At 40.3% G+C, this 26,809-nt stretch overlaps 1 protein-coding gene and 1 long non-coding RNA gene across 4 annotated transcripts; one reads left to right on the forward strand and one right to left on the reverse strand.

Moving 5' to 3' along the window:
• The first annotated feature begins 12,347 nt into the window (after positions 1-12,347).
• Positions 12,348-14,797, forward strand: LOC118499727. The gene is made up of 2 exons (XR_004902245.1): positions 12,348-14,243; positions 14,286-14,797. It is a non-coding gene; the product is annotated as an uncharacterized LOC118499727 (long non-coding RNA).
• LOC114492577 (cytochrome c oxidase assembly protein COX18, mitochondrial) lies at positions 13,684-26,305 on the reverse strand. Of its 3 annotated transcripts, none has more exons than XM_028506951.2 (6): positions 25,814-26,302; positions 24,603-24,703; positions 21,564-21,727; positions 20,754-20,878; positions 18,657-18,764; positions 13,684-15,986 (listed from the first exon to the last, which is right to left on the reverse strand). In XM_028506951.2, the coding sequence occupies exons 1-6, from the start codon at positions 26,231-26,233 to the stop codon at positions 15,813-15,815; spliced, it is 1,092 nt and encodes a 363-aa protein (XP_028362752.1). In that variant the 5' UTR covers positions 26,234-26,302; the 3' UTR covers positions 13,684-15,812. The 3 variants fall into 3 exon arrangements, with proteins under 3 accessions (XP_028362752.1, XP_028362753.1, XP_035877787.1); XM_028506952.2 differs by having other exon boundaries at positions 14,808-15,986; positions 20,754-20,875; positions 25,814-26,303; XM_036021894.1 differs by lacking the exon at positions 20,754-20,878 and having other exon boundaries at positions 14,808-15,986; positions 25,814-26,305.
• Between the last annotated feature and the right edge of the window lie 504 nt (positions 26,306-26,809).

Consider the following 26,809-nt stretch of genomic DNA (forward strand, 5'->3'; position numbering starts at 1 on the left):
GTCATGACATTTTTACTCAAAAACTGATGAACACTCAGTGCAGTGTGGGCAGGTGTGCTCATAAATCACCATCATGAAATGGGTAAACATGTTGAAAGAGTCTTCAAAAAAAAATTCACTGAAGCCGAATGCAGCCTCTCACAACAACACCAGCTGGTACACTGATACAGATGGTTCCTAGAACATTCACCTAGTAGGGGAAGCCTGTCCTACAAGGAACCTGCCCTCCAGAAGATAATTCCCTTTAATTGGGATGTCCCCACTTATAAATACAATTCTACTTTTCAATTACAATTCTGGGAAAAGCTGGGGAAAAATTAAAATGAAAACAAAACAGAGAATAAAGGGAGAAATAAACTTGATAGAAAATCAAAATGCCATAATGATATAGAATTTAAAATTTCATTATGGAACCTATTTTCTGCCTGCCATAGACTACTGCATCTGTTTAGCTTCTGGGTGTGCCCTCCACTCCACAACAACTAACACATGCGGAGCCAGCTATCCACGTTTCTACTCACTGAAACGCACAGGGAAAACATAGTTTTCTGCTACTTTCCAGACATACTATCTTAAACAAATCAATTTATTTGGGCCTCAATTTCTCCATGTGAAAAACGAAGAGCCTCTCCTATAGATCAGTGGTTCTCTGGTATACCTCAGGACTGCCAACAAAGGGTGTTCCTTCATCCCTGGTGAAAGGAACACTGTGGAGCTCTACATACAGTTATACTACCAAATTAAAAGATTACCATCGATTCTCAGATTAAATCCTTCTGTAACTCATATGCTGTTAAAGTATCCCTTCTTTTATGAAGCAGTGGGGACATGGTTTTAGGGGGGATTTTAATGTCCCTACCAAGTAAAACATTGCTAACTCTAAGCTGACCCCAAATTTGGGGCCTGTGAAATCAGTTTAATTCACCAAAAGCAAGGATATGGTAGAAAGATAGTGAAATCTGGACACTGTTAGCTGGGCTCTGATCACTCAACCCAGGCTTTGTTTATCATGAACTATGTGACCTGTGTGCTGTGCCTCATTGTTCCAAACCCAAGATATGGTTAGACTCTGCCCTTGGAAAGTTACTGATCACAAAAACCAAAGATGTGAAAACTCCTTTCCCTGCTGCTCTCTGAAGTTTCCTCCGGTCTGCTTTCTAGGCTAATACGTGGACACTTGCCTTAGTTACACTGTAACACTCACAGAACCTCCAATCATACATGACATCAACCTGGACAAAAACACCTGAGTGGTCAAATTAACCACCAAAAGCTGAAAACAGGGGCGATTCTGTACAGTCTAGGACTAAAATACAAAGGGAGGGGAAAAGACTAGCTATGCATAAGTGTCAGAAAGTAAAAGATATGGGAATTTACCAGAATGCCTTCTGTGTATGCTTATAATACAAATATTATATGCTAATATATACACAAAGGAGTCATTTCATCACCCCTAAAAATATAAAATTATGTCATGAGCTTAAAAATTCACATTTCCTCCTTGGGTTTCATCCTCTTGCTTATTATGTCAGCTTCATGATCTTCTTCACAAAGGAAGCAGAAAACAAAGAAAATTGGGAAAAGGGAACTGAACACCCTACAGAGGTCACCTTTTGGTCTTGAACTCTGCCTCCCCACAGAACTCAGGAAGGGGAACATAGGAGGGAAAAGTGGTTCAGTCGTGCTCCTCCTCTGCTGGGATAGACACAGCTGCTGAATCCAAACGCAGGTCACAGGCACCACCTAGAGGCATTAATCATAAGTCCAACTCCCACTTCAATCAACTCCGAAGTTTGAAGTCCATTTCTCCCTCATCACGGACTTAAAGCGCTCCCCCATCTCTAAACACTGTCAGGGGAGGGGCGTGGACCCAAATGAAGAGGAGACGTGCTAATATGCACGTCCTGCCCCATCCTGAGACTTATCTGTGTCACTATCTCGTTCCTTAGCACCTTTGTGGTTTCCCTCACTGTCTCTTCCACAAGAAAAATGTATGACATAAAAGTCATGATTCTGCCTTTGTGGAGTCAGGGGGTCATGAAATTGGAACCACAGTAACTTCACATTAGCCTTAACTCAAGGAGCAGCATGCCCTTTTAACAATGAAAATATGTCTGCAACAAATTATCTTAGATCCTGCCATTTATTGCTGCTCCCAAAGGAATGAGTTTCCAGGAAGTCTTGCCCTCGCCAGTGGGCTTTACCTCATCACCAGTAACAAAGCATTTGGGTGGTGTTTTAAATTAGTCACCTGTACATCTTATCTTTATAACATTAACTGGGGTAAATAAACAGGGCCCCCCAAATTCGAAGGCCTATCTATACCCAAGGTTTCACAACTCACCAGGCACAGTTAAGGGATAACTGAAAATAATGAGGAGCTATGAGTTTCCTGTGTATGACTGAGTCTCCAACTCAGGACTATGTTTGACAAATACCTTGGACTTCCATGATATCAGCAAACTAACTAGAAGGCAGCTCAGCTGGGCAGAAACTATGTTGGCTGGGGCCATTGGAGTTCCAGGTTCTAGTCCCTTCTTCGTTACTATCTAGCTGTGGCATCTAAGGCTACTCATTTAACATCTTAGTTTTCTCATCTATAAAATAAAGTTGTTTATTATGAATTATAAAAGTCTATAAATATAAAATAATTTCATTGTAATTTGAAAGTCATGGGTGTAATAAAGCCTATATGAAAGGCCCATCCTTTATTAGCACTGATACTTTGTTCCTCAAACCACTAGTGGGCGGTGTTGGTCTATTTGCCTAAGACACAACCTGCAGGGTAGGCAAGGCGATTCCCCTGGCACTAAAGAATAACCTCGGCAATGTTTTTCTCATGATGGTCTGCAGCCCACCTACCTGCTGCTGTAATCACTATCTCTTGTGTTGGCTATAACATACATCTGCCAAGTAAATCAATAAAAATGTCAAGAATAAAAAGCTTAATATTATTGTTTTCTTTATAAATTAATCATTAGATCCCACTCTAAGTGATATCATTTTAGTTCAATCATTAATCACTTCAATTATCCATTTAAATATCAATTCATTAAAACTGTAACTGTTAAAAAAAGAATTAAGATCGTATTTAATGATCCAGAACAATTACACAGGTTCCCACTTTGCCCAAACAGAGGTGTTTCTAAAAAGATGTGTGCAACAGCACTTTTTATGGTGAAGGAAGTCGTATGTTTCACTACAGAAATTTTTAACTTCAGAAAAGTCACAAGAAGCTATAAAATTTTCCCAAATCTTAACATCTGGAAAATATCATTGTTTTTATTTTGTAACTTATCCATTTAAAGTTTACTTTTAAATAATATCTATATATTGTGTTCTATACTCTGCTTTTTCCTCATTAATTATACCATGAACATTTCCAAGATTCATTATCTTCTCCATCATCCATGTTAATGTCTGCCCAGCATTACATTATAGGGGTAGGAAAAAAATGTCAAGCTTTGTGCTGAGAGCTTGTTATATTTTAGCTCATCTACCCCCTGCAAGGACCTGGTGAGTTAGGGGTTGTTTAATCCCCACTTGACAAAGGAGAACACTGAGGCTTCAAGAGGTTAAGAATCATGCCCAAGTGTACACAAAACATGGTAAGGAGTAGTTGAACCTAAGCCTGTAACTTTAGCTAGCATTACTGAATCCTAAAATGAGGAAGACAGGGATGGAGGCTGGTGCCTGGGGAGGAGCATTAATCAAATTTGTATGGGGAATAGGGCATATGGATACGTGAATCCAAGATGTTTACTTTACAGTTCTTTGACAGTAACTTAAACCAAAGCATCTGCTGTAGGCTCAATGTTTGTAGCCCACCCCCCCCCCCCAGTCATACGTTAAAACCTAATTCCTGATGTTTTTTGGAGGTGGGGCCCTTGGTAGGTGATTTGGTCATGAGTGTGGTGTCCTCATGAATGGGATTAGTGCCCTTATAAGAAAGGGCCCAGACAAGTCCCCAGTAGGGGGCAAACCAGAGGCAACCACACATTGATGTTTCTCTTCCTCTCCTTCTCCCTTCCCCTCTCTCTAAAAATAAACAAAATCTTAAAAAAAAAAAAAAAAGGCGGGGGGAGAATGAAAGGGTCCATAGAGCTCCCAGCCACCTTCTTCCATGTGAGGACACAGACAAATCAGGAGTTTTGAACTAGGAATCAAGCCTTCCCCAGACGCTGAATTTTTTGGCATCTCATCTGATCTTGGACTTCCCAACCTCTAGAACTGTGAGGTATAAATTTCTGTTGTTTATAAGCCCCAATGGTTTGTTTTGAGAGAAAAAAAATAAGGTATATAAACTCTTCTTAGCTTTCAGGCTGTACAAAAAAGCAGTGAGCCAGATTTGGCCCATGGGTCATAACTTGAGGACCCCTGATTGAAACTATCCCATGCATATTATATACACTACATGGCGTAGGATGAAGTACAGTGAATTTTCTTTATTTGTGGGGGTTTCGTTCTATAAAGCCCCTGGAAACACTGCATTAGTGACTGATCACACTGAAACACTGGTTAGAGCAGGGAGGCATTGCTCTTAAGGGAAATATAATGTTAGGTTCCTGCAAGCCTGTGTTCACAACAATTTGTCAGCCAGTCTAGACATAACCTTGTCCTACTGTGTATTCTCTTTAAAGACTCCTCATTTAACAGAGAAAGTTGATCCATTTACATTGAACTCATGGCCAATAGTACTTTAACTCGTGCCTGAATGAGGCATATCTAACACATTTTTTCTCTGTGAGGACATCATAGCCTTCCTACACTTAATGCCCATGGGCACTTTTAAGCAGAGAAATCAACAAAAAGTATAAAAATGAGAAAAACATGGTACTAAAGTAGACCACAAGAAGAACAGTTTACAGTGCGGAGCAGAAACAAGCAGGCGGACTGTCACCCAGGGGATGTGTGTGCTGGGCAGCTCACATTTTTTGCTGCTCTAAGCATGCATGTGTGATGTCTACTAATAGCAGCAAAATCAACATAAGCATTTTACAAGTCAATTTTACTGAGGTGAATTCAAAATATGAATCTGTGAAAAATGAGGATTGGCTGTATTTTTAAGTAAAATAACGCATTATCTCATAGGTAGGTGAAAGTTAGAGATGAGGGAAAAGATATTTCATTTTTAACTCTATACTTGATTGTGACTGTAATTTTAAATAGGAACCTGAGTTTTGACTTGAACCCCAAACAGTATATATGTATGTGGAAACACAAATAAATTTAAGCTGAAGTTTCTGTAATAAAACCGACAAGAGGGAGTTTCTTACCTATAGTAATACATGGGATGAATTTTAAGTGGCATGGGTTCTGAAGCTGTTAATGCTCTCATAGATACAGAATTTATATTTTTAATATTCCTTACCCTTAGAAGCATCCATCATTCACAGAAGATCCAGGAAGCTTCAGGTTATAAGTAGAAGAAATTCCTCAAATTAACTGTACTAGTTGGGACATTCAGAAATGCAGCTGCAATGAAAAGAATATAGTTAGATATGTCTCATATTCTATTTTTAAGTTCCTCTGGAGAACTACAATTTAGCCAGAAATCGGTGCTAAATTAAACACAATGTTGCCTTTCCCAACTAAGGCAAAACAAATGTAATTGCTTTACCAGGGATATATAGAGAGAGGCATGCCTGTGAAATTCTCTCAAAATGGAAGACAGCAGTTGGGTAGTTTCCCATGAAATTCTTGGATCTCTGGAGTCTAGCAGAGAGCTTCAAGGACAGAAATTTACTTTCTCTGGCCTCAGATAGAAAAACTCCATAGGAGCAGCTGCTTTCTTGGAGCATTTATTTTTATTTTTCTTTCAGGTCTTTCCATAAAGACTTTTGCTCCCAAACACCTAGACATCCTCCTTTTCTAAAACACAAGCAGCAGTACAGACCTGGGCGGTCGAGAATGCAGTCAGCGGTAGGACACAAGGGAACAGGGTCCTCTCTGTCACCTGCCTCTTAGGGACGGTGGTGTCCATTACCTCCCTTGTGTTCAAGGCACAGCAAAGCAAAAAAGTTGCTGTTGTAAGATCTAAGTAAGGCCTCCATATGAAAGTGCTTTCTAGGTGTAGTCCAGCTGATTCTTGGCAATTTTGCTGCCATTCCTCAGCTGGTACTTTTTTATATTCTTTTCTTGTGGTATCAGCCAGGCCTTGTGGTTCCTATGAATGGGAATCCACCAGGATCAAAATGCCTTTATATATAGTTCTCTTTTTTAATTACGCACATTGAAGTGGCATCGGTTAATAAAATTCTATGGGAGTTAAGTATATAACTCTCTGGTACATGATCTGTATATCACATCGTGTGCCCACCACCCAACGTCAGATCATTTTCCATCATGACATGCTTGGCCCCCTTTACCCTTCACTACTCCCCAGCCCCCTTCCCTCTGGTAACCACCACATCATTTTCTGTGTCTATGAATTTTAGTGTTCTATCCCACACACAAGGGAAATCATACGGTTCTTAGCTCTCTCTGACTTATTTCACTTAGCATAATATTCTCAGGGTCCATCTGGGTTGTCGCAAATGGCAGTATTTCATCTTTTCTGATGGCTGAACAGTATCCCATCATATCTATGTACCCCATCTTCGCCAACCAGTCCTCTGTGGAAGAACACTTTGGTTCTTTCTTCATTGAGATTGTGGGAGGTCTCAGGTGAAGCAGATGTAAAGGCTGGGCTTTCCGAGTGTCGGGGTGGAGAATTGTGGGAAGAGACCAACCTATTTAGGGGGACTGACTTCTTTCGCAGGGGCAATCCCTAAATCTATCCTAAAAGAAACATTTGAAAATGTCGTGCAAGTGACCTTTGAGCAGCGCGGGGTTGGGCACGGACCTCCCTCACAGTCGGACTTCCAGGCACAACCTAAATTGGTCCTCTGATTCCGTGGACCCACACCCACAGATTCGCATTTCCAGGTTCCCAGCTGCTGATGGAGAATAGTTTCCACTTGCGGTTGGCTGACTCTGCGAATGGGAAACCAGCGATACAAAAAGCCCACCATATATTTATTAGGGAAAAAAAAATCCACTTATAAATTGACCAGCAGAGACCAAACCTGTTGTTTAAGGGTCAACTGTATCTTATATCTCCAACAAATACATTCAGTATTTTCCTCTCATTGGCAAAAGCAGCATAAGAAATTTGTTCAGTGTTCCTGGAAAACTCTAAAACACCTAGTAAATATCATTATATATTTTATCTGAAAATAAATGAGCACCAAAATGACAATGTAATATTAACAAGAGTGACACAATTAATGAATAAAGGTTAAATTTTTCTTATAATCCCGTCTGCTTTTAGACTGTGTTTGACTCATGATTGCAGTCAGGTTAATTTGTAGAGCTGGCCAATTACTCCCTCCCTGAGGCCACGTGTGCTCCTTATCTGATGAAGCTTGGTTCCATCGTTCAGTTCACTCTGTCTTTTGGCATTGTCGCAGCCCAAAACTGGGAAGTTTAGAAGGTGGTATCTTTCAGCTGCCAGTGGAAGGGTCTGCCATACTTTGAGATGATGGAAAACACTCAAGCAGCTGTTTTCAGAATGCTCCCCAACAATCTTACTTCACAATCATTTGATCTACCTGCATTCTGTAATGACTGAATGCATAAATTATAGGAACAAGATTCATATGCACACTCTCTAGCTCAGTAAGGTAAGTCTTCACCTATTATTTAATTTCTAGTAACATTAAAAGTAATGGACTCCTTTTCATTAAAATGAATGTACTCATTTCATATGAGAGGGGACCCCCCAAAAAAGGAATTACATTTTGGGGGGTGGGCCCCTTGTAGTAGAGGCTTCCCCTGCAAGGTGCATGTTCTAGGAACCCATCTGTATCAGTGCACCAGCTGGTGTTGTGAGGCTGCATTGGGCTTCAGTTAACTTTTTCTAAGCTTTCAATGTCTTTGCCTATTTGATGATGCTTTACAAGTGCACCTGCTCACACCAGACTGAGTGTCGAGCAGTTTTTGACAAAAAACGGCATGACCTCCACGCCCTTTTCACCAGATCTCTCCTTTTCTGTTTCCCTGGATGAAAAAAGTCCTCAAAGGAAAACGTTTTCCTGATGTGTAAGAAGTGAAACAAAAAATGGAAGAAGCACTTAAAAGGCACCAAAATTGACGAGTTCAAAACTATTTTGAGTAGTGGGAAAAAATATCTTGCTAGATGTATTGCATCAAGTGGAATTTTGAAGGTGACAGAAGTTTAAACACGTAAAAATACATAATTTTTTATAAATGAATTCCATTTTGGGGGGTGGGCCCCCCTTATATTCATTAATTACTTTAAAATTTGCTTGATGTTATCCTGGAACTTTTAACCCTTTCAAAATCACTTTGCTCTGCCCTGGGTAGTGTGGCTCAGTTGGTTGGAACGTTGTCTTGTAGCCTGAGAGATCGTAAATTTGATCTCTGGTCAGCGGATATGTCTAGGCTGCGGGTTCAGTCCCTAGTTAGGGACATGTGAGAGGCAACCGATCAATGTTTCTCTCTCGCCTCCATGTTTTTCCCCCACCCTCTCTCCTTCCCTACTCTCTCTAAAAAATCAAAAGCATGTTCATGGATAAAGATAAAAAAATTACTTTGTTCCTTTTTCCAAGACATGAAATAATGAATTTTGTAATATATTAAGTTCCCCATACCAACATTATATGTTGTCATGCCAAGGTTTACAGGTCTACCTATAGGATTCTCCCAATTACTATTGGCTTGACCTCAGCCTGTTTTTCAATTTTTAAAAGGTTTATCAAGGACATATCTGTTACATTCATGTTACATATGACTAGCAAACAATACATGTGAAGATTTGTAGGTTTTGCCTGAAATATTCAAAATGCAAAATTATATAGGCATATATAGAGATGAATATGTTATTTTTTATTGTTCAATTACAGTTGATCCTATTCCCCCCCCCCCCCCCATTACTCTCCCCTGGCCTACTCACCTCCACCTCCCACATTCAGTTGTCTCCCCATCCCACTGTCCATGCTCATGGGTCCTTTATACATGTTCCTTGACTTGACGCTTCCCCTTCCTCCCCTGTTATACCCCTGCCCCCTCCCCTCTGGTCACTGTCAATTTGTTCTTTATTTCCATTTCTCTGGTTATGTTTTGTTTACTTGTTTGGTTGGTTGATCTCCACTTACAGGTGAGATCATATGGTATTTGTCTTTCAGTGTTTGGCTTATTTCACTTAGCATAATGCTCTCCAGTTCCATCTGTGCTGTCCTAAAGGGTAGGAGCTCCTTCTTTCTTTCTGCTGCATAAAATTCCATTGTGTAAATGTACCATAGTTTTTTGATCCATTCATTTACTGATGGGCATTTAGACTGTTTTCAGCACTTGGCTACTGTAAATAACATTGCTATGAACTTGAGGTGCATAGGTTCTTTTGGTGTTTTAGGATTCTTAGGGTATAATCAAATTCAATTGTGTAAACATGGTACAGAAGTCAAAAGTTTCAGAAACTTTTGGACAAATACATGATTTGAATACTGCAGGAATTCAAATATCCCAAAGCCAAATAATAATTTCACAAAAATATGTATCTATTAGGCAATCAGTTATTACAACTTTGAAACCCATAAATTTCAAAGAGAAAATTTTCTATACATTCGGATAATTTCCAGATTATCTGTGTTATTGTAGAATCACCTCACAAAGACACAAGTATCTGTGATGACAGACCATTGTAATTGCAATCTCATATTTTACATTACATTTGTATATGGCTTTAAATATTTAGCTTTATTACAGAAATCTGAATTCTTTCATGATTCAAATGTCACACCTAGAATTTCAAATTTTGCATTCTGTCATAACTCCACTTACCACCGTATAGGAAAAAAAAGCTAGTTTTGTTAATTTTTTTCTGGGGTCTTTGTTTATGTTGCTTTAAGGGCTTAATCTGATTATTTAAGCAATTTAAAAGGTGATTCTTTAAAAAAAAAGTAATTCCTGATATCTTCAGAGGAAACTAGAAGATATGAGGTCTATCCAGAAGGTATTCGGCCATGTAATATGAAAAAACAGAGCCATTTATTGAACATACAAAATACGAGAAACATTGTATATAGAATGACACTTCATTCCCCTTCAAAGTAGGCACCTTGGGACCTCACACAGTTCTCCCAATGGCCATTAGCTGCCCCATTGTATCTTCCTGAATGTCATCAATGGTCTGAAATCTCTTGCCTTTGTTTTTTTTTTTTCAATATATTTTATTGATTATGCTATTACAGTTGTCCCATTTCCCCCCTTCTCTCCCCTCCACCCTGTACCCCCCTTCCACCCACGTTTCCCCCCTTTAGTTCATGTCCATGTGTCATACTTATGAGTTCTTTAGCTTCTACATTTCCCGTACTATTCTTGCCCTCCCCCTATCTATTTTCAACCTACATTCTATGCTACTTATTCTCTATACCTTTTCCCCCTCTCCTCCTCCCACCCCCCTGCTGCTAACCCTCCATGTGCCCTCCATTTCTGTGGTTCTGTTCCTGTTCTAGTTGTTTATTTAGTTTCTTTTGGTTTTGCTTTAGGTGCAGTTGTTAATATTTGTGAGTTTGCTGTCCTTTTACTATACATGTCTTTTCTTTATCTTCTTTTCTTAGATAAGTCCCTTTAGCATTTCATAAAATAAGGGCTTGGTGATGATGAACTCCTTTAACTTGACCTTATCTGAGAAGCACTTTATCTGCCCTTCCATTCTAAATGAAAGCTTTGCTGGATGGAGCAATCTGGGATGTAGGTCCTTGTCTTTCATGACTTGGAGTATTTCTTTCCAGCCCCTTCTTGCCTGTAAGGTCTCTTTGGAGAAATCAGCTGACAGTCTGATGGGAACTCCTTTGTAGGTGACTGTCCCCTTATCTCTTGTTGCTTCTAGGATTCTCTCCTTTGTTTTTACCTTGGCTAATGTAATGATGATGTGCCTTGGTGTGTTTCTTCTTGGGTCCAACTTCTTTGGGGCTCTCTGAGCTTCTTGGATTTCTTGGAAGACTGTTCCCTTTGCCAGATTGGGGAAGTTCTCCTTTATTATTTGTTCAAATACGTGCTCAATCTGTTGCTTTTCCCCTTCCGATTCTGGTACCCCTATAATTCGGATGTTGGACCGTTTAAAGGTGTCCTGGATGCTCTTAAGCTTTTCCTCGATTTTTTGAATTCTTATTTCATCATGCTTTCCTGCTTGGTTGATTCTATCTTCCTTCTGGTCCACTGTATTGTTTTGAGACTCAGATTCCTTCCTTTCACTATTGGCTCTCCTCCGCATATCTTCCTGCATCTCTTTTATGGTAACCTGCATCCTTTCATCTAAATTGCGCCCAAAAATCAACCAATTCCGTGAGCTTTCTGATCACCAATGTTTTGAACTGTGCATCTGATAGATTGGCTATTTCTTGGTCGCTCAAAAGGATGAGTCCTGGGGGACTGATCTGCTCTGTTGGAAACATATTGTTTCCTATCTCTCCTTTTTTTTTTTTCCTGGTCTGGTTGCTCTTGTTACGGTGGGGGGCAGAGCCTTAGGTGTTCACCGGGGCTGGGCACCCCAGTCGCTAGATTGTGACGTTATATGTGGGGGCGGGGGCAGGAGCAGGGATGGGAGGGAACAATGGCGGCAGTTCCGTTCTCCTGGGCCCAGACCCTTCTTTGGGATCCTGGGCCACCAGTTCTGCCCTGGTCCACAATCGTTGCCCCTCTGGGTCTGCCAGCCGCAGCTTGCATACTCAGGGACCACCGCTGCGTTCTTGTGCCCCGGATGGCTGTCGCGCCGATTTCGCGCCAAACTTTCCCCGACCTCCGCACGCCGCCGCCCAGCGCCCGCCTGGCTCGTCTTCTCCTACCAGTCCAGATGAACGGGTCTACTTCAACTTCTTGGCTGTCCAACTTCCATTCAGATAAATCCTCTATCAGTTCTGGGCGTTATTCTGTCTGTAAATTGTTGTAAATTATTGTTGTTCTGATCTTGGTTGTGCGAGGAGGTACGGTGTGTCCACCTATTCCTCCATCTTGCCAGAAGTCTCCTGAAATCTCTTGCCTTTCAAAGCTGACTTTAGTTTTGGAAAAGCCAGAAGTCACAGGGCGCCAAATCTGGGCTATAGGGGGGCTGAGTCAGGTGGATAATTTGATGTTTTGCCAAAAAACTCTACATGAGACATGATGCATGAGCAGGTGCATTCTCATGATGAAGCTGCCAGTCACCAGTTGCCCATAGCTGTGGCCTTTTGAATAATGCAAATAGTTTTCCACAGAAGAATGTTCAAGCTTAAAGCAAAATGTAATGCAGATTTGTTGCTCTACTTGCTCATTTTGAACGCAGTGGCCACAGTACACATGCTCACTCAATGGCACCTACCACCCCCACTGACTAGTATAGTCAAGGTGTCATTATTCACATATGCGTGTTCCAGTCCACTCTTCTTGGCTGCCAGGTTACACTGACATCCCGCAAACCATTCTCATTATATTAACAATGGCTGGACTTTTTTCTGGACAGACCTGTAATGGGTGATTTAAGTATAGATACAAAATAGAGAAGCTACTCAGGTTTATTTGGGAAATGATTTTTCTTCCATTCTTTCCCAGAAACTAGTTTCCTCAGTGTGGTCCTGGACTGGCTGAACCTCTTCTGAGACATGAGGGGTTTGTCTTTAGCTCTTGAGTGCTTTAAAGATATGGTACCTGGAAAGGCTTTGCCGCAGGTGTGGTTTCTCCTTCAAGGTCCTTCATGTAGTTTTGCAACCTCTCTTGGGTTATCTGCAAGAGTGGCAATCAAGGATTTTGATTTTCTTTTGTAAAGCCACATCTTCCCACCTATGATGTTTGGCCAGGATAGGACTGCTCAGGTTTTCTCTCCCAATGGTTCCTGGGAAGACTACTTTTGGGTCATTCCAGGTAAACCTATTTCACCTTCTAACAGAACTCTGAGCTGAAGTTATCATAAGGTATGATGTAAATTGATTCAGGTGTGCATCTCTTTTCCTGACTCTTGGGCTGAGATACACCCATAAAAAATTGAACCCTGTCTGGAGACAAGGTACAAATAAATAGACTATGGCCATGACCTGAAGACAAGGTACAAATAGACCACAGCCATGACCTGAAGACAAAAGCTTTCAGAACTGCAGGGCCAGGACCGAGCTCGGCCAGGAGTCCCTCGGCAGCAGAGACAGAAGGACCGGACAGAAAGTGTCAACGTATCTTAACAGCATGTGTTCTCTGTGCCCGTTTTGTACCCACCTGCCTGACCTCAGGCCCTGAAGTGCTCCAGGTTCTAACTGTTGGGGAAATAAGATCAAAGATCACAGACTCAGAATTTCTGAAATATGACTTGCTGCTTACTATAAAATCTGCCTGCAGAAATAAAGGGGATTATTTACCAGTCTGAAGTCAAGCAATGGATTCACTTCAGTTCATAACTAGTTGTCTTTATACATGAGTGTATCTCAAGATCCCAGACACTCCCAGCCCCATCAGAAATTATTTTGAGATCTGGAAGGGCCTTTTATTCTCAAATTTATTGTATGCCTTTGAGGAGCAATTCAAAGAGTTTGAAAGTGGCAGCACAATAGGAAGTTAGGTAAAATATACATTGGAAAAAACATACAAATGTACAATTTGAAATCGAAGAGAATCACAGCAAACCAGGTCAAGCATGCTCATGAAAGGAGATTCACCTATTTGAAAAGGGGGAGTCAAGCATTCCTTTATTTTTTGCTTTTCAGAAAATGATAAACATCTTTGAGGACAAAGGAAGTGGGCTAAATTCCCTCACCCCATCATGAGAAAAATATCTGAATCAGTACACAATGATAATACACAGACTAAGGGCCAATTTGTTCCAGAGATATCCAAAATTTTTCTCAAATTTCCTTCCCTCTTTTTGCTATAAAGGAGCACACACATTTCTGTCTCTGCTTCCTTGATTGCAAATCTTGTAAACAGTTACTTGAGGTAGCTATGCTGTCGAGTCAGAACTAAGCCTGAATCAGTGAATATTACACTGTTGTTCCCACAGGGCTTGGTTCCTGCAAGCCTCTGGTCACAAGCTTACCAACCATCAATACAATGTATCGTTAACTCACTGACATTAAAAGCACGGCCAACAAAACTCACAACTGAAGTTTATCTAACACAGGTATTTTCTCCTTAAGAAACTTCACTATCTAGCACTTCAGCATGACACTTGGAGGGCATTTTAAATAGAGAAATATCTAACAAAAAGCACAAAAATGAGGGTTGTAAATAGAGAAATATCTAACAAAAAGCACAAAAATGAGGGAAAAAGCACTAAATACACAGGAAAAAGGACACTTATTTACAGTTTGAAAACTGAAACGTGAAAGCACAGCATTGCCTTGTTTGACTTTGCTGGGAAAAGTGTGCCTCGGGTGACTTGAATGTTTTGCTACTCTGTGCATGCCCAAGAATGCCATCAGAAGCATTGTGAGTATTGATCTGAACGTTCGAATAAGTTTTAGCAGGTTGGCAAACTGGCAAATATAAAATCTGCTAATGAGGACTGACTGTACATTAAGTTTTAACTCCTTACTGGGAAGCACGGTATTCTCAATAGGATAGTTATAAGCCAGGGCTGGGAAGTCAGGAAGAGAACCTAGCCTCCACTGCTCTACGTTCTCAGTCGCAGTAATATGGCAACCAGAATGGCTAAGACATAACAGATATTACTCAAGAAATGGCTGATTATCAATAATTTCACTTTAGTTTTTATTAAAAAACGTAAGATGGAATGATAGGGCATTTCGGAATCTAGTTCATACTCCAATACAGTAAAAACTTACAATTTATAATCTTCTCAAATGCCTGTCAAATCTATTCCTAAAAATCTCAACCAGAATTTTATCACATTTTTTAGTTCAACAAATAACAGATGGGTCCACAATTTATATTACCTGTGAATTTTTCCATATTAAACATCTACCATAGTTTTAACCCACTGGAGTACTTAATCCTTTCAAATAAACAAGTTTATAAAATCACCTCCATAACAGGTACTTCCTTTCTGGTTTATCCTCCCTTGACTCAAAGAACTTAATGCTTAAGATTTTCCACTTTGGTCTCTAGTAGTATTTAGTTCCATACTTTGTATTCCAGACCTTTTGGGTGATGGGAAAAGGAATGTACACTTCTTCTTGTATTCTCTGAGTGTGTTTGAAAGGCCGCCCCTACCATATGAGGTGCCGTCTTGCGTGCACGGACTACTCAACTACCAGGCATCTCAAGTCCATTTTTAAAAATCACACATTAACCCATTGTCAATGTATATTCCATCAGAATAAGATTTCTTAGCCAGGAGTTACTGGAGGCATTTCAGGGTAAGTGGTCAATGACGGCCCGTTCATTGTGAGTTTTCTGAAGAGAAAAATGGTTTTATCAGATGCTCAAACATGCCTATAATCACTCACACCTCCAAAATGTTAAGAATCACTTCACTGGATTCTTTTGTTTTATAAAGTTTTAATGTGTGGGACTGTTCAATACGACTTGACATCATTGAATATCTATTTCTGTTTTCCAAAGTTCTAGTTTCCTCTAGCAAATTGTAATTTTATAAACAGAGCCAGACACTTTTATATTCTTAGGACACAATTAAACATAATATCACTACATTTCTAGCACTTAAAAGACTTTAAGTGTTGTCAAACATAACTGGATTTTAACCAATAGTACTTCACAGAGTTCATGATTTTAAATAAAGGCAAATTAATTCATATCTGAATAAATCTTCTAAGTATATTAAAGTGGTAGTGATATTTGTAATTGTTTCAAAACTGCTGAAAAATATGTCATTTTCTTGAAATAAACTTGGCATAAAAGGCGGCAAAAAGATCCTTATAAGGAGTGTCTGAATCTCCCTTGGTCACGGGTATTCGGCAAAGTTGGCGGAACCTGGGAGAACGCAGCAGCAAGTTCTGTGAAAGGCCCATGAAGCTGGAGCATAACCAGTAGAGAACAATCGACTATAAAAAAACACAAAAATAACCAACATGAATGTTAACACCTCTCCATTCTCCAAGGACACCAAGCTCCAGAGACAGGCAGGCAACAAAAAAGAAAACTAAAATCTCTGCCAAGAGAAGTACACCAGGAGGGAACAAGAGCTGCAATTGCTATTAGGTACCTGGGACGGATCTCCTAGGTAGGAAGGAAGGATGAAAGGAAGACCAAAAGCAGAAAAGAAAGCAAAAGGCAAGGCATTCATGACAGAAACCAGAAGAAACACAGTGGCTCCCAGAGGCCCAAGAGCAGTCTCCCTTCCTTTCTTAACCATGCTTTCCCCCACCGAGCATTCGGACAAACTGCTATCTTGGAGGTAAGGCAATGGAGGCACGGTCCTTTACAACAGCAAATTCAGCCTTCCTAGACTTCATTTTCCTCCATGTAGTCCTCCACCCACCAAAATGTTCCAGTAACTGTGCTAAGTATAGTCAGGAAGGCATTACCTTTGACTTTTTTGAGACGTATAGTCTTAACATCTGCAATTTTCTTTTGTGCTACCACCCAGATTGATTTATAAAGGCCAGTGACTAAGTTCTGCAGCCTCTAATACCAATCCAATACCTACAAGTGTCCCAAACGTCTGTTTGGCATCAGAAGCTAACCAGACCCCCAAGGCATGAACTGGCATGTGGTGGTTGAACCCAGGTCCTGCAGTCAAACTGCTTGAGTTTGCATTTTATTTACTTGACTTTGAGTATGTTATTTTTCTTCTGTTTCAGTTTTCTCATTCATAAAATGGGCACAGGATTATACAGCTCTTAGAAGGTTGTGGTGAAGAATAAATGAGATAATTCAGAGAGGTAAGCACAGTGTTTGGCTCATATTAAGCTCTTGTATTTGTTCCAAAAGCAAGTTTTTAGAAAGAGGAAGTGACGAATCATCAAAGGGTAGATTAGCTTGTAGTTAGGAGCAAAGGCCAAGCTGCCTGGATGTGCTAAGACTTAATATATGAGTGACCCTGGATGATTTACTTAACCTCTCTGTGCTTAAGTTTCCTCATCACTAAAGTAGAGATTATAACAGCACCTACTCAGTGCATTGTTGGGAGAACTATATGAGCTGATATACGTGAACCACTTTAAATAGTGTCTGGCACAAAGTCAGTGTTGACTAAACATTACCTATCATCATCTGATTTATCCACTAAGCAAAAAGAATCCTGAATTCAACTACACAGACTACAGACTGTCTACTAAAAATCATTCTTCTTCCTTACTAATAATAAAGTCCTACCTTTCAGCTGGTATACTGCCATCTCAAAAAAACAAAAACAAAAACAAAACAACAACCCAGACTTCCCAGCCTCTCCCACAGTTAGGTGTGGCCACGTAATTAACACGTAAGCACAAGTGTTTGGTGGGACGCCTGGCAAGGCTCCTTACTAGGGGCTGACTTCACGTGAAGCTCCTTTTTACCATTCCTGCTGGGTAGTGAGTCCCAGCAGCCGTCACAGCCACAGTGTGCCTTAAGGATGGAAATCACGGACTGTGGGTGATGGAGCACTGAGAAAGCAGCAGGCTGGGCCTCTTACATCCCCTAAGAGCTCTACACTAAACTGCCTAATTGAAGCTCTATATTTAAGAGAATATACCCTGGGTATTCAAGTTATTACTATTTCAGATCTGTTACTCACTTTGAACCCAGCCCATCACGGAAACTTCACTGCTCTTATTTTATTTGAGCTGGGGGTTTCCTTAGTTATAACTGAGGTTACTTCTACCCAGAAATGTAGTAAGTCTGTATTTTTTTTATTTTTAGTGCATTTTACAACTACTTTTATATAAAAATTACTATAATAGGTACTCGATGTTATTCCATTAATTCTCACAGACGTTATGATGTCTAGTTTAGGAGTGTGGAGACTTACTTTGCACAGGAATAATGACAATATTATGTCCAAGGGATAACTTTAAAAACACACTTTTGATGCTGAAAGCATACTGTTTCAGATTTATAAGACAAATAATATGAAAAATTGATAAAAGCCTAATTATCAGCAATAAATAGATTCTACTTTATGATCTATGTATCAGTGTGGGCAAAGAGTGAGTTACCTTTGACATAGCTTTGCCCTCTTAGCACTAAGTATTCATGACAAATAAGCAAAAGACTATAAAAATACAAAATACAAAATAACTGAAAACATAACTATTTCTTTTGCTATTTCTACCAAAGTTTAATTACAAATAAATAAGGACTAGTGTACCTATCTCATAAAGAGTTGTCCGAAGTTAAATAATATTACCTACGAACCCACATGGACTCAGCACAAAGTTTTGCTTCTTTTTTAAGTGCTAAATTCCTTGGCCCTGTTTATGTAGGCAGAGAAAATTCAACATAGCAACTAACCAAACAGAGAGAATACTTTGTCCACAGTACTGTGCAAGGTATTTTGGAAGATTATAAAAAGAGAAAAGGAGTCTAATTTAGTAGGAGAGTGAAGACACACACACATAAAGGGCCAGTCCCAAGATTTAAGTGTCACAAGGTAACAGAGACAATAAATTAGTTATTACGGAAAAAACTCGGATTGAGTAGTCAGAAAAAGCTCAACAGAAGAGGCAGAAACCCAGCCAGTCAAGCTAAGCTCAGACAAGGTTAACAAGCAAACAGCGCTGGTGCTTACTCACTGAAGGTACTGTCGCAGCCACTGGGATCATCAACACAGACACCGCTCGAACAAAGTACGTAGCATATGTCTGGAAACGAGACATTCCGATTTTTTGTAGAGCAAAAATCTGAAGGCATAGAATATATACACACAAAATTATTATTAAAATGCATATTAAACAAGCTGTAAGACAAACTGATTTTCGACTAGCCTCCACATTTTAATAAAAGCAAAAATAAATAAATAAAGATAAGACAAGGATAAGTTTATGTGACTGATCATCTATCTCACAGGTGCCAAACACAAGGCCCGTGGGCCGAATCCAGCCCTCCACTTTGTTTTATGCAGCCCGGCACCTTGTTTCTACCCGGCAGCAGCACCGAGCTCTCACTTAACTGTTTAGGAGTAGTTACATTTATACACTAAAATTACATTTGGTCCTTTGAAGGCAACCGAGAGGCTGATTTGGCCCCTGGTGAAAATGAGTTTGACACCTCTGAATCTTTTATAAAATGTAAGAATTATGCAGAAGTTTTAAATGCAGCAACAAGAAAGAGATTCAGTTATATTAAAGAGAATCACAGCATAATTTTTATAAGTCAATTTTTTAAAAAGACTGTAAGACTGAAAGTCCATTCAAGATAAGTACTATGTATGAATCATTACTCTTGTTTTCAGAACTTATATATAGTACCTGGCATGAAGAAGGAACTTGGTATCTCAAAGGTTTGCCATCTGGGTATATGGATTAAGGGAAAGAACCAACACTGGAAAAAGCAGTTATGAGTTATGAATTACTTATTTAAGAGGCAACACTGTATTTAGGGGTTGTGCGACTTTGCGCAAGTTACTTAATGTGTTACTTAAAGTGAAGCGTAGAGGGCTGTGCTTCACTTTCTCCACCTAACAATGGGCATTAACAATAGTACCTACATCACAATTAGTCTAAGAATTAAACGAGTTCAAGAACATAACCTGCTAAAATAGTGCCTAAAACATGGGTACGTGAACTGAGAATAAACTTTTATTAAACATATGCATACTGGGTTCGTGGATGGCATAAAGGAAAGACTAGAGGGCTGATATTAATCCACGGTGACCTTGTGTTTATCACTTTCTTCTTTCTAACAAATAGTACCAACCTCTTTCACTAAGTACCAACCACATTCACAAGACTCTGCTAGGTGCTCCTAGGAAATACACTCAGACCACACACTTAGACTGGAGTCTTTCCTCAAGAAACTTTCAACCAACACCTTACAGTATCACCTTCATTTTTCTTGTCTAAAAAAATAAGGGGTGTGTTAGATTTCTGAGACCAGTGGATATAGGGTCTATGAGATCTCAACTGAGGTAGATCATTTCTAAGGTTTCTTCCAGTTCAAAGAGTCTATGTTCTCTCAGAGTCTGAGAACAGCTGTTTATGAAATTAAAGGCAAATGTCCCATAAACTGCTGAATAAAGAAGCAAGGGATAATGGTAAGATGTGGCTGAGAGGTCATATTCAATATGGCCTTCACCACGCTGTTGCCTGTGTCTATGAGTTATGCATGTGTGTTCTTTTGTTAATCCCTTCACCTTCTTTCATCCAGTCCCTCTGCCCGACTCATAGCTGTCAGTCTCCTCCATGTGTCCACGCCTCTGTTCCTATTTTGTTCATCAGTTTATTTTATTCATTAGATTCATATAAGTGTCTTTTTCTGACCAGCTTACTTTGCTTAGTATAATAATCTCCCAGTCCATCTATGCTATTGCAAAAGGTAAGATTTTCTTTTTTTATGGGGACATAGAATTCTACCATGTAAATATATCGTTTTTAAAAATTCAATCATCTATTGATGGGCACTTGAATCATAGAATTTTAAAGCTGAAAGAGACTTTGTAAGTGTTCTAATTCAGCTCTCTTATTTTAATTATAAGCATTCAGTCCCCCAAACAGGTTAAGGAACTGGTCTAAGACAGTTTGTCAATGGCTGATGTGCAACCAGAAAACAAGCTTAACTCTAGCTACAAACTAGAATTAAGACTCAAACACATTTATATTTGATGTCAGAATAGCAGCCACAGAAATCCTAAAAAGTTAACTGGCAAATGAATCTCCCTTAAAACCACTGACCTCTATTATTAGTAAGTTGATGACACCAACAGAGACAGGCAGAATCCAAGTGGAATCCAGTGCAGTGAGGTCAGGGAACCACAGGACCCCTCCAGTAGCTAATTGCTCCTGAACAGAAAAACCTGCTGAAAGTTTTACAAATAATAAAGAATTTCTAAAAACAGCAGAAGGAAATATATAAGACATAGTAATATAATTCTAATAAGGTGTCCCTCACACTGAAGACTTGCATTGGTTTTATTCAGGCTATTTCCATGCCACAACACAAGTCAGCCCTTCCCATATGGAGAAGGAGGCAAGCAGCTTTCTGTAAAAAAACAGCTGCAGAGAGCATAAAAATACATAGCAGTAATCTTTTCAGACTTAATTTTTAAATAATTATGTAGCCATAGGCTGCTTCTTCCAAGTCTATTCAGATTGCTTTCTTGTGAAATGCCTTTAAGTGAAAGTAAAAACAAAATGCTTTAGATTACATTGTTTCTTAATGTTTATACTTGTAACTGTGAAAGCTTTTCTGTTTCCTTAAGTTTATAAAGAGAAACAACTCGGCTAGGACATCAAATTTGAAACCTTAACACTAATTTGACTATGTCCTCCACGAAGCAGTGGCACTGCTGTCCCTCCTGGATTTGTTTCCTCAACACCGTCTGCTTGCGCTCCCATTTCAAACTCCGTATTTATGCCATTTATAAGGGACATGGTTAAAGTATTCTAACTAAGGAAAATATGGGGTTTTTCTTCTTTTTTCTTAAGAGTACAAAGATGTGTTAGAGAACTTATTTGCAGGAAGCAGACTTCTGCAATAGCTACCTTCTGCGTGGGCTGCTCCCGTGCTGAGATTCCGGAGAGCAACAGACATGAAGATCCACATGGGAATCTGAATCCAGACCAACACTGTGGCCTTGAAAGGGTGGCAGTTGTCCCGAACATACAGCTCTGAAACAAGCCTCCGCATATTCTTTAGATAGGTGAGTCTATTGTGAGGGAAGAGGGGACGCGGGAAAGGAGAAAATGTCATTTGACTACTTGTGGTGCTTCACAACCACAGCACAAACACGGCCAGGTGGTGGTTACTGGCCGAAGGATTTATGTAGCATTTTTAACTGTCATAAGCTCCACTAAGGGGCTGACTACACAAAAGGTAAATAAAGCCTTCTATTAAAATTCTCTGGCAATGTATAAAAATTACATTAACAATTCAATAAATCTAATGTTGTCAGACTACAGGCTTTGTCGTGGTGATCTTGGGCCAGTTAGGCTTTAACAAGGGACACTCCACAACATGGTGCTACTGCAATTTCTATAAAAAAAAATACTCAAAGTGAAAGAACATTTTACTCAAATCCCTCCACTCTGGCTAAGCTCAATTACTTGGTTCCTAAATACACTTTTTGTAGCAGTGTTGTTTTGTACAGTGTATCCTCTTAGCCTGTCAAAACAGTCTCCATTCTTCGATTCTCTCTCATGTAGATTTTCTTCACTTGTTTCTGTTAACCATATTATTTATTCCTGTTCTTGTCTTAAGCCTCGCTTTCTTGACTACGGTCTCCTTGAAGGTCAAGTGTTGGGTCTTACTCATCTCTAAATCTGTTGCAGCATGTTTTTGTATAAAGGTAAGGTATTCAATAGGTCCGCTGAATTTAATCGAATTATAGTGTATTAAATTTAACTGAATTATAGTGTATTGAATTGAGGTGGTACTCACCGACATTCCAGGCCATTTCTAAGTTAGCCCCTGCCTACTCTACCATCTTTATCTCCTGTTACTCCTCTATAGAGACCTGTATTTTCTGGTGCCTGCATTACTTAGGTCATCCAACAAATCAGAGTTCCACATCAGCATGCCTTTGGAAATTATCATACCATCGGTGTAGACAATCCACTATCTTGGCTATCCATCTGACAAATTCGCTTTCACCTGTCAAGACTCAGTTCCATTGAAAATGCAGAAAACCTTCAGATGTGTCCTCCAAGAAGGTGTCCACCCAGCTGCATAAGGATGTAGCTGGACAATCATCCTGCCAGTGCTGCATAAACAGGGTGCCACAGACTTATCTCAGCTACATTTATAACCCAGGTGAGCAGTTACAAATCTGCTCTTTCAGCCTAGAGCAATAGTTCTGAGATTTCTCTGATCAATAAAACTTTAAAACTAAAGGTTTGCCAACTTTTTATTTTATTGAGTAAAGACATTAACCTATCACAATGACTTAAATGTCAGGTCTTTTTAACACTAAAGAGAAGCAATTTCATATTGAAGATAGTTGGCAAATTTACACCTATATAGATAAAATATATGGATACCCATAAACGAGGTCTGTCCAGAAGGTATCCAGCCATGTAATATGAAAGAGAAATTTATTGAAGAAGATACAAGAGACACTGTACATAGGACAATGACGCCTCCATCACCTTCAAAGAGGGCACCTTAGGACCTCACACAATTTTCCCAATGGCCATCAGCTGCCCTGTCATATTTTCCTGAATATTATCCATGGTCTGAAGTCTCTTCCCTTTCAAAGGTGATTTTAATTTTGGGAAAAGCCAGAAGTTACAGGGCATAAAATCTGGGTTATAGCAGGGCTGAGTCGCCTGGATAATTTGATGTTTTGCCAGAAAACTACACGAGACATGATGCATGAGTGGGTGTGTTGTTGTGATGAAGCTGCCAATCACCACTTGCCCATAGCTGTGGACTTCTGGATAATATGAATAGTTTCTACAGAGCAATGTTCAAGCTTAATGCAAAATTTAATGTAGATTCATTGCTCTATTCACTGTCATTTTGAATGCGACAGCCACACAGTACACATGCTCACAGAATGACACCGACTAGTACAGTGAAGTCATCATTGTTCACACATACACATCCCAGTCCACTTTCCCATGGCTGCCAGGTTACATCAATGTCACACAAACCATTCTCATTATATTAACAATGGTTGGACTTTTTCCAGACAGACCTTGTGTGTGTGTGTCTAACATGTATTTTTTCCTCATTGCTGGGAAAAGGTGAACACTGTGTTACAGTCTAATAAGAATCAGAATTTGGGAAGCAAGTAGTAGCTTAGGATGACTGAAGCAGGAGGACCTAGAAGTTCCCCCTGGATGGCTGCAGCATGGCCAAGCACCCTTGGGCAAGGCTTTTCTAAGAGACCAGGCAGATTACCACACAAGGTAAATACAGTGGATGACAGCACCCTGGCTCTCCAGTTGCTTCTGTCATGACATTCACATTTCCACTTCCTTATCCCTGTGGACTATCACCTACAGTATCTTTTCAAAAAGGTCAAGTCTGTAAATAGCCTGTATCATTTGTTGACTAAAATTCCAACAAACTGGCATAGTACCTTCATCCTGTGAGGCCTTCCCTGACCTTCCATAATGACCCAACTCCTTGCACAAAACCTTTTTATAGTACTTAGTCCAGTCATTATTTGATTGCAGGTCTTTTCAGTTGGCGGGGGACCCTTAAGAATAAGAAATTTAATCTTCTTATCTTTGTTTCTCCATTTCTTTGCTTTCAGCCCAGTATATAAACTATCATGCCCTGACTGGGTAGCTCAGTTGGTTAGAGTGCTACCCCTATACACCAAGGTTGCAGGTTCAATCTCTGGTCAGGGTCCATACAAGAATCAACCAATGAATGCACAACAAATCGATGTTCCTCTTTCTCTCCCGCTTCCTCTCTAAAATCAATAAATTAAAAAGGTAAAATAAAAATAATAAAACTATGCCACATAAAATTATTAAAATATTAAAAAGAACTATATGTTACATAATTATCATCATTACTTACACACCATATACACACATTTCCATGGTCTTCCATGCACAGAATCAGCCTACCTGGCAACTCTTTTGGACCACCCCAACTGATGTGCACGAATTGCAACTTCTTGGTTAAGATGACTCGCAATGTTTTTTATTTCTGGCTGCAAATTTTCCACCTAGCTAAAAAAATGTAGAATTCGTTATGAGCACATAAAGGATATTTATTTATAACCACTCATAATTTTCTTTTCTATTCCCTTAACACATTTAAAAATGTGATTTACTGAGCATATCAACAAACTTTAAATGTAAGCATAAGAGGTTAATTTGCTTAAAATATGCTCAGTTACAACCAAATTGAAATTCCAGATTATACACTTAGCTGTGATCTTGGGCAAGTTAATTAACCTCTAAGATCTTGTTCCCTCATATACAAAACATGTAATAGTACCTACTTCAGAGTTACTGTAAGGATTAAATAAGAACTGAGCCCTACACTTTTATATTTCATCCTTGGATTTCCTAGTAACATAAACTGAGAAAATAAGTCTACTAATAAGTCTTTCACATGCTGTGACAGCCACATAGTCCCCCAAATTTTGCATTTATATCTGCCCTGTGTTCTTTCTGTAAATTAGCTCACAGCCTTAATGATGCTGATGAATCCCTTTCTGTCCTGCATCCACAAGTTTTTTCCCCCTAATGATAACAATCTTAAAATATTGAAGCCATTTTTTCTTAAGTCTCACCTTTGAATAATATATTCCTTCAATGCACTTTAACCCATATTACTTGATTTGATCTTAGAACCTCGTGAAGTAGGGCAGGAAGGTATTGCTATCCTAATTCCACAGAAAAGAAAACAAAGCACTGAAAGTTGAGTGTCTAAAACTAACCAAACACAGGCTTGTTGGTGGAACGGCCTTAATAGGTAATCAAGTGTGCAAATCGCTAGCTTAACAGTTTTTTCCTAAAACGATCTGTTGGAATATTTAAGGACTAAATGTGCTGCAGCCATACAAGCTGTTCCAACCTCAAAAACAGTAATTTTATAGGTTTCACCATACTTCTGCTGATTCATTTCTCTAACAAGGTTAGTAACCACTTATGCTTTGAGCAAACCCAGTAGGATAAATGAAATGACGAGTACTTGTGTCATTAAACATATCTTATTTCACAATCTTAGCAACGAAGTGGTCACGATTAATTAACAGTAAGCACTCCGGAAATAATCTGGGTATCTTAAACTGACGCATAGGGCCCACGCGCGGGTCGGCGCCCCTCACCTTGGCCAAGATGTAGTGCTGGTAGGCCGCTAGGGGCAGCGTGACCGCGCTGCGCAGGGCCACGGTAGTGAGGACGACGGTACTCCACCAAGGCAGGCCCGTGGCGTCGTGTGCGCCGAGCAGCAGCTCCTCCGCGCCCCGCACGGGGGCCGACGTGGCCAGGGCCTCATACCAGCCTCCCGCACCGCCCGGGCTAACTGCAGAGACTGAAGCCACCGCCCACACCGGCGCCGAGGAGCGCTCGCCACCGCCACTAGGGACCTGCGCAAACTGCGGACCCTGCGCCCCGAGCTGCAGCACAGGCAGCGGCCGCAGCCACCTACCACCAAGCCGGCAGAGCATGTGTGCCAAGGCTGAGCCCAAAACACGGGCTTCCCAAACTAGCGGCAACTCTAACTCCGTCGAAGCCGTCAGGCGCATGCGTCGACAACCACCGGCGTGAAGTGAGTGCTGGGCCGCCCGCAGCTACTGTTGACCTTCCCAGTCAAGTCAGTGACGCTAGCGTCGCACTGGAGATGACGTAGGAGATAGGGAGTCCCGCCTTTCCCACGCGGCACGGGGCAGGCCTACTGCGCTCAGACGAAACTTTCGCGCTGCTGGCGTGTCCGTCCTCAAGGCTGAACCCGGATTGCTCATGCAGGGGCGGGGCTTGTTTCTTTGTAAAGGCGGTCTTCACCGGGCGCCTTTTCATTCTATTTTTCTTAAATTGATTTTATCATTTGCAGTGGCTTAAGCTTGGTGGGTGGTTTTGGTGGTCATTGGGTGGCCCCCACCTCTTTAAGTGCACCCTGATTGCTTCCGCTGGAGACCAAGATTATACTGCGAATTAGTACGTGGCTGAAATGCCAGCTGGGACACTGGCACGGACTTCTGACCGACCCCCTTTTAATCATTACTACCCTTTACGCACTAGGCACAGTTCAGTTTAATGGACTCATTTGTTCCCAGTTATCAATTTCAACCTCACCTGCAAAAGTTTCCTACTTTTTAGCCTTC

The sequence above is a fragment of the Phyllostomus discolor genome, chromosome 1, assembly GCF_004126475.2.
Source record: "Phyllostomus discolor isolate MPI-MPIP mPhyDis1 chromosome 1, mPhyDis1.pri.v3, whole genome shotgun sequence".
NCBI classification, from domain to species: Eukaryota; Metazoa; Chordata; class Mammalia; order Chiroptera; family Phyllostomidae; genus Phyllostomus; species Phyllostomus discolor.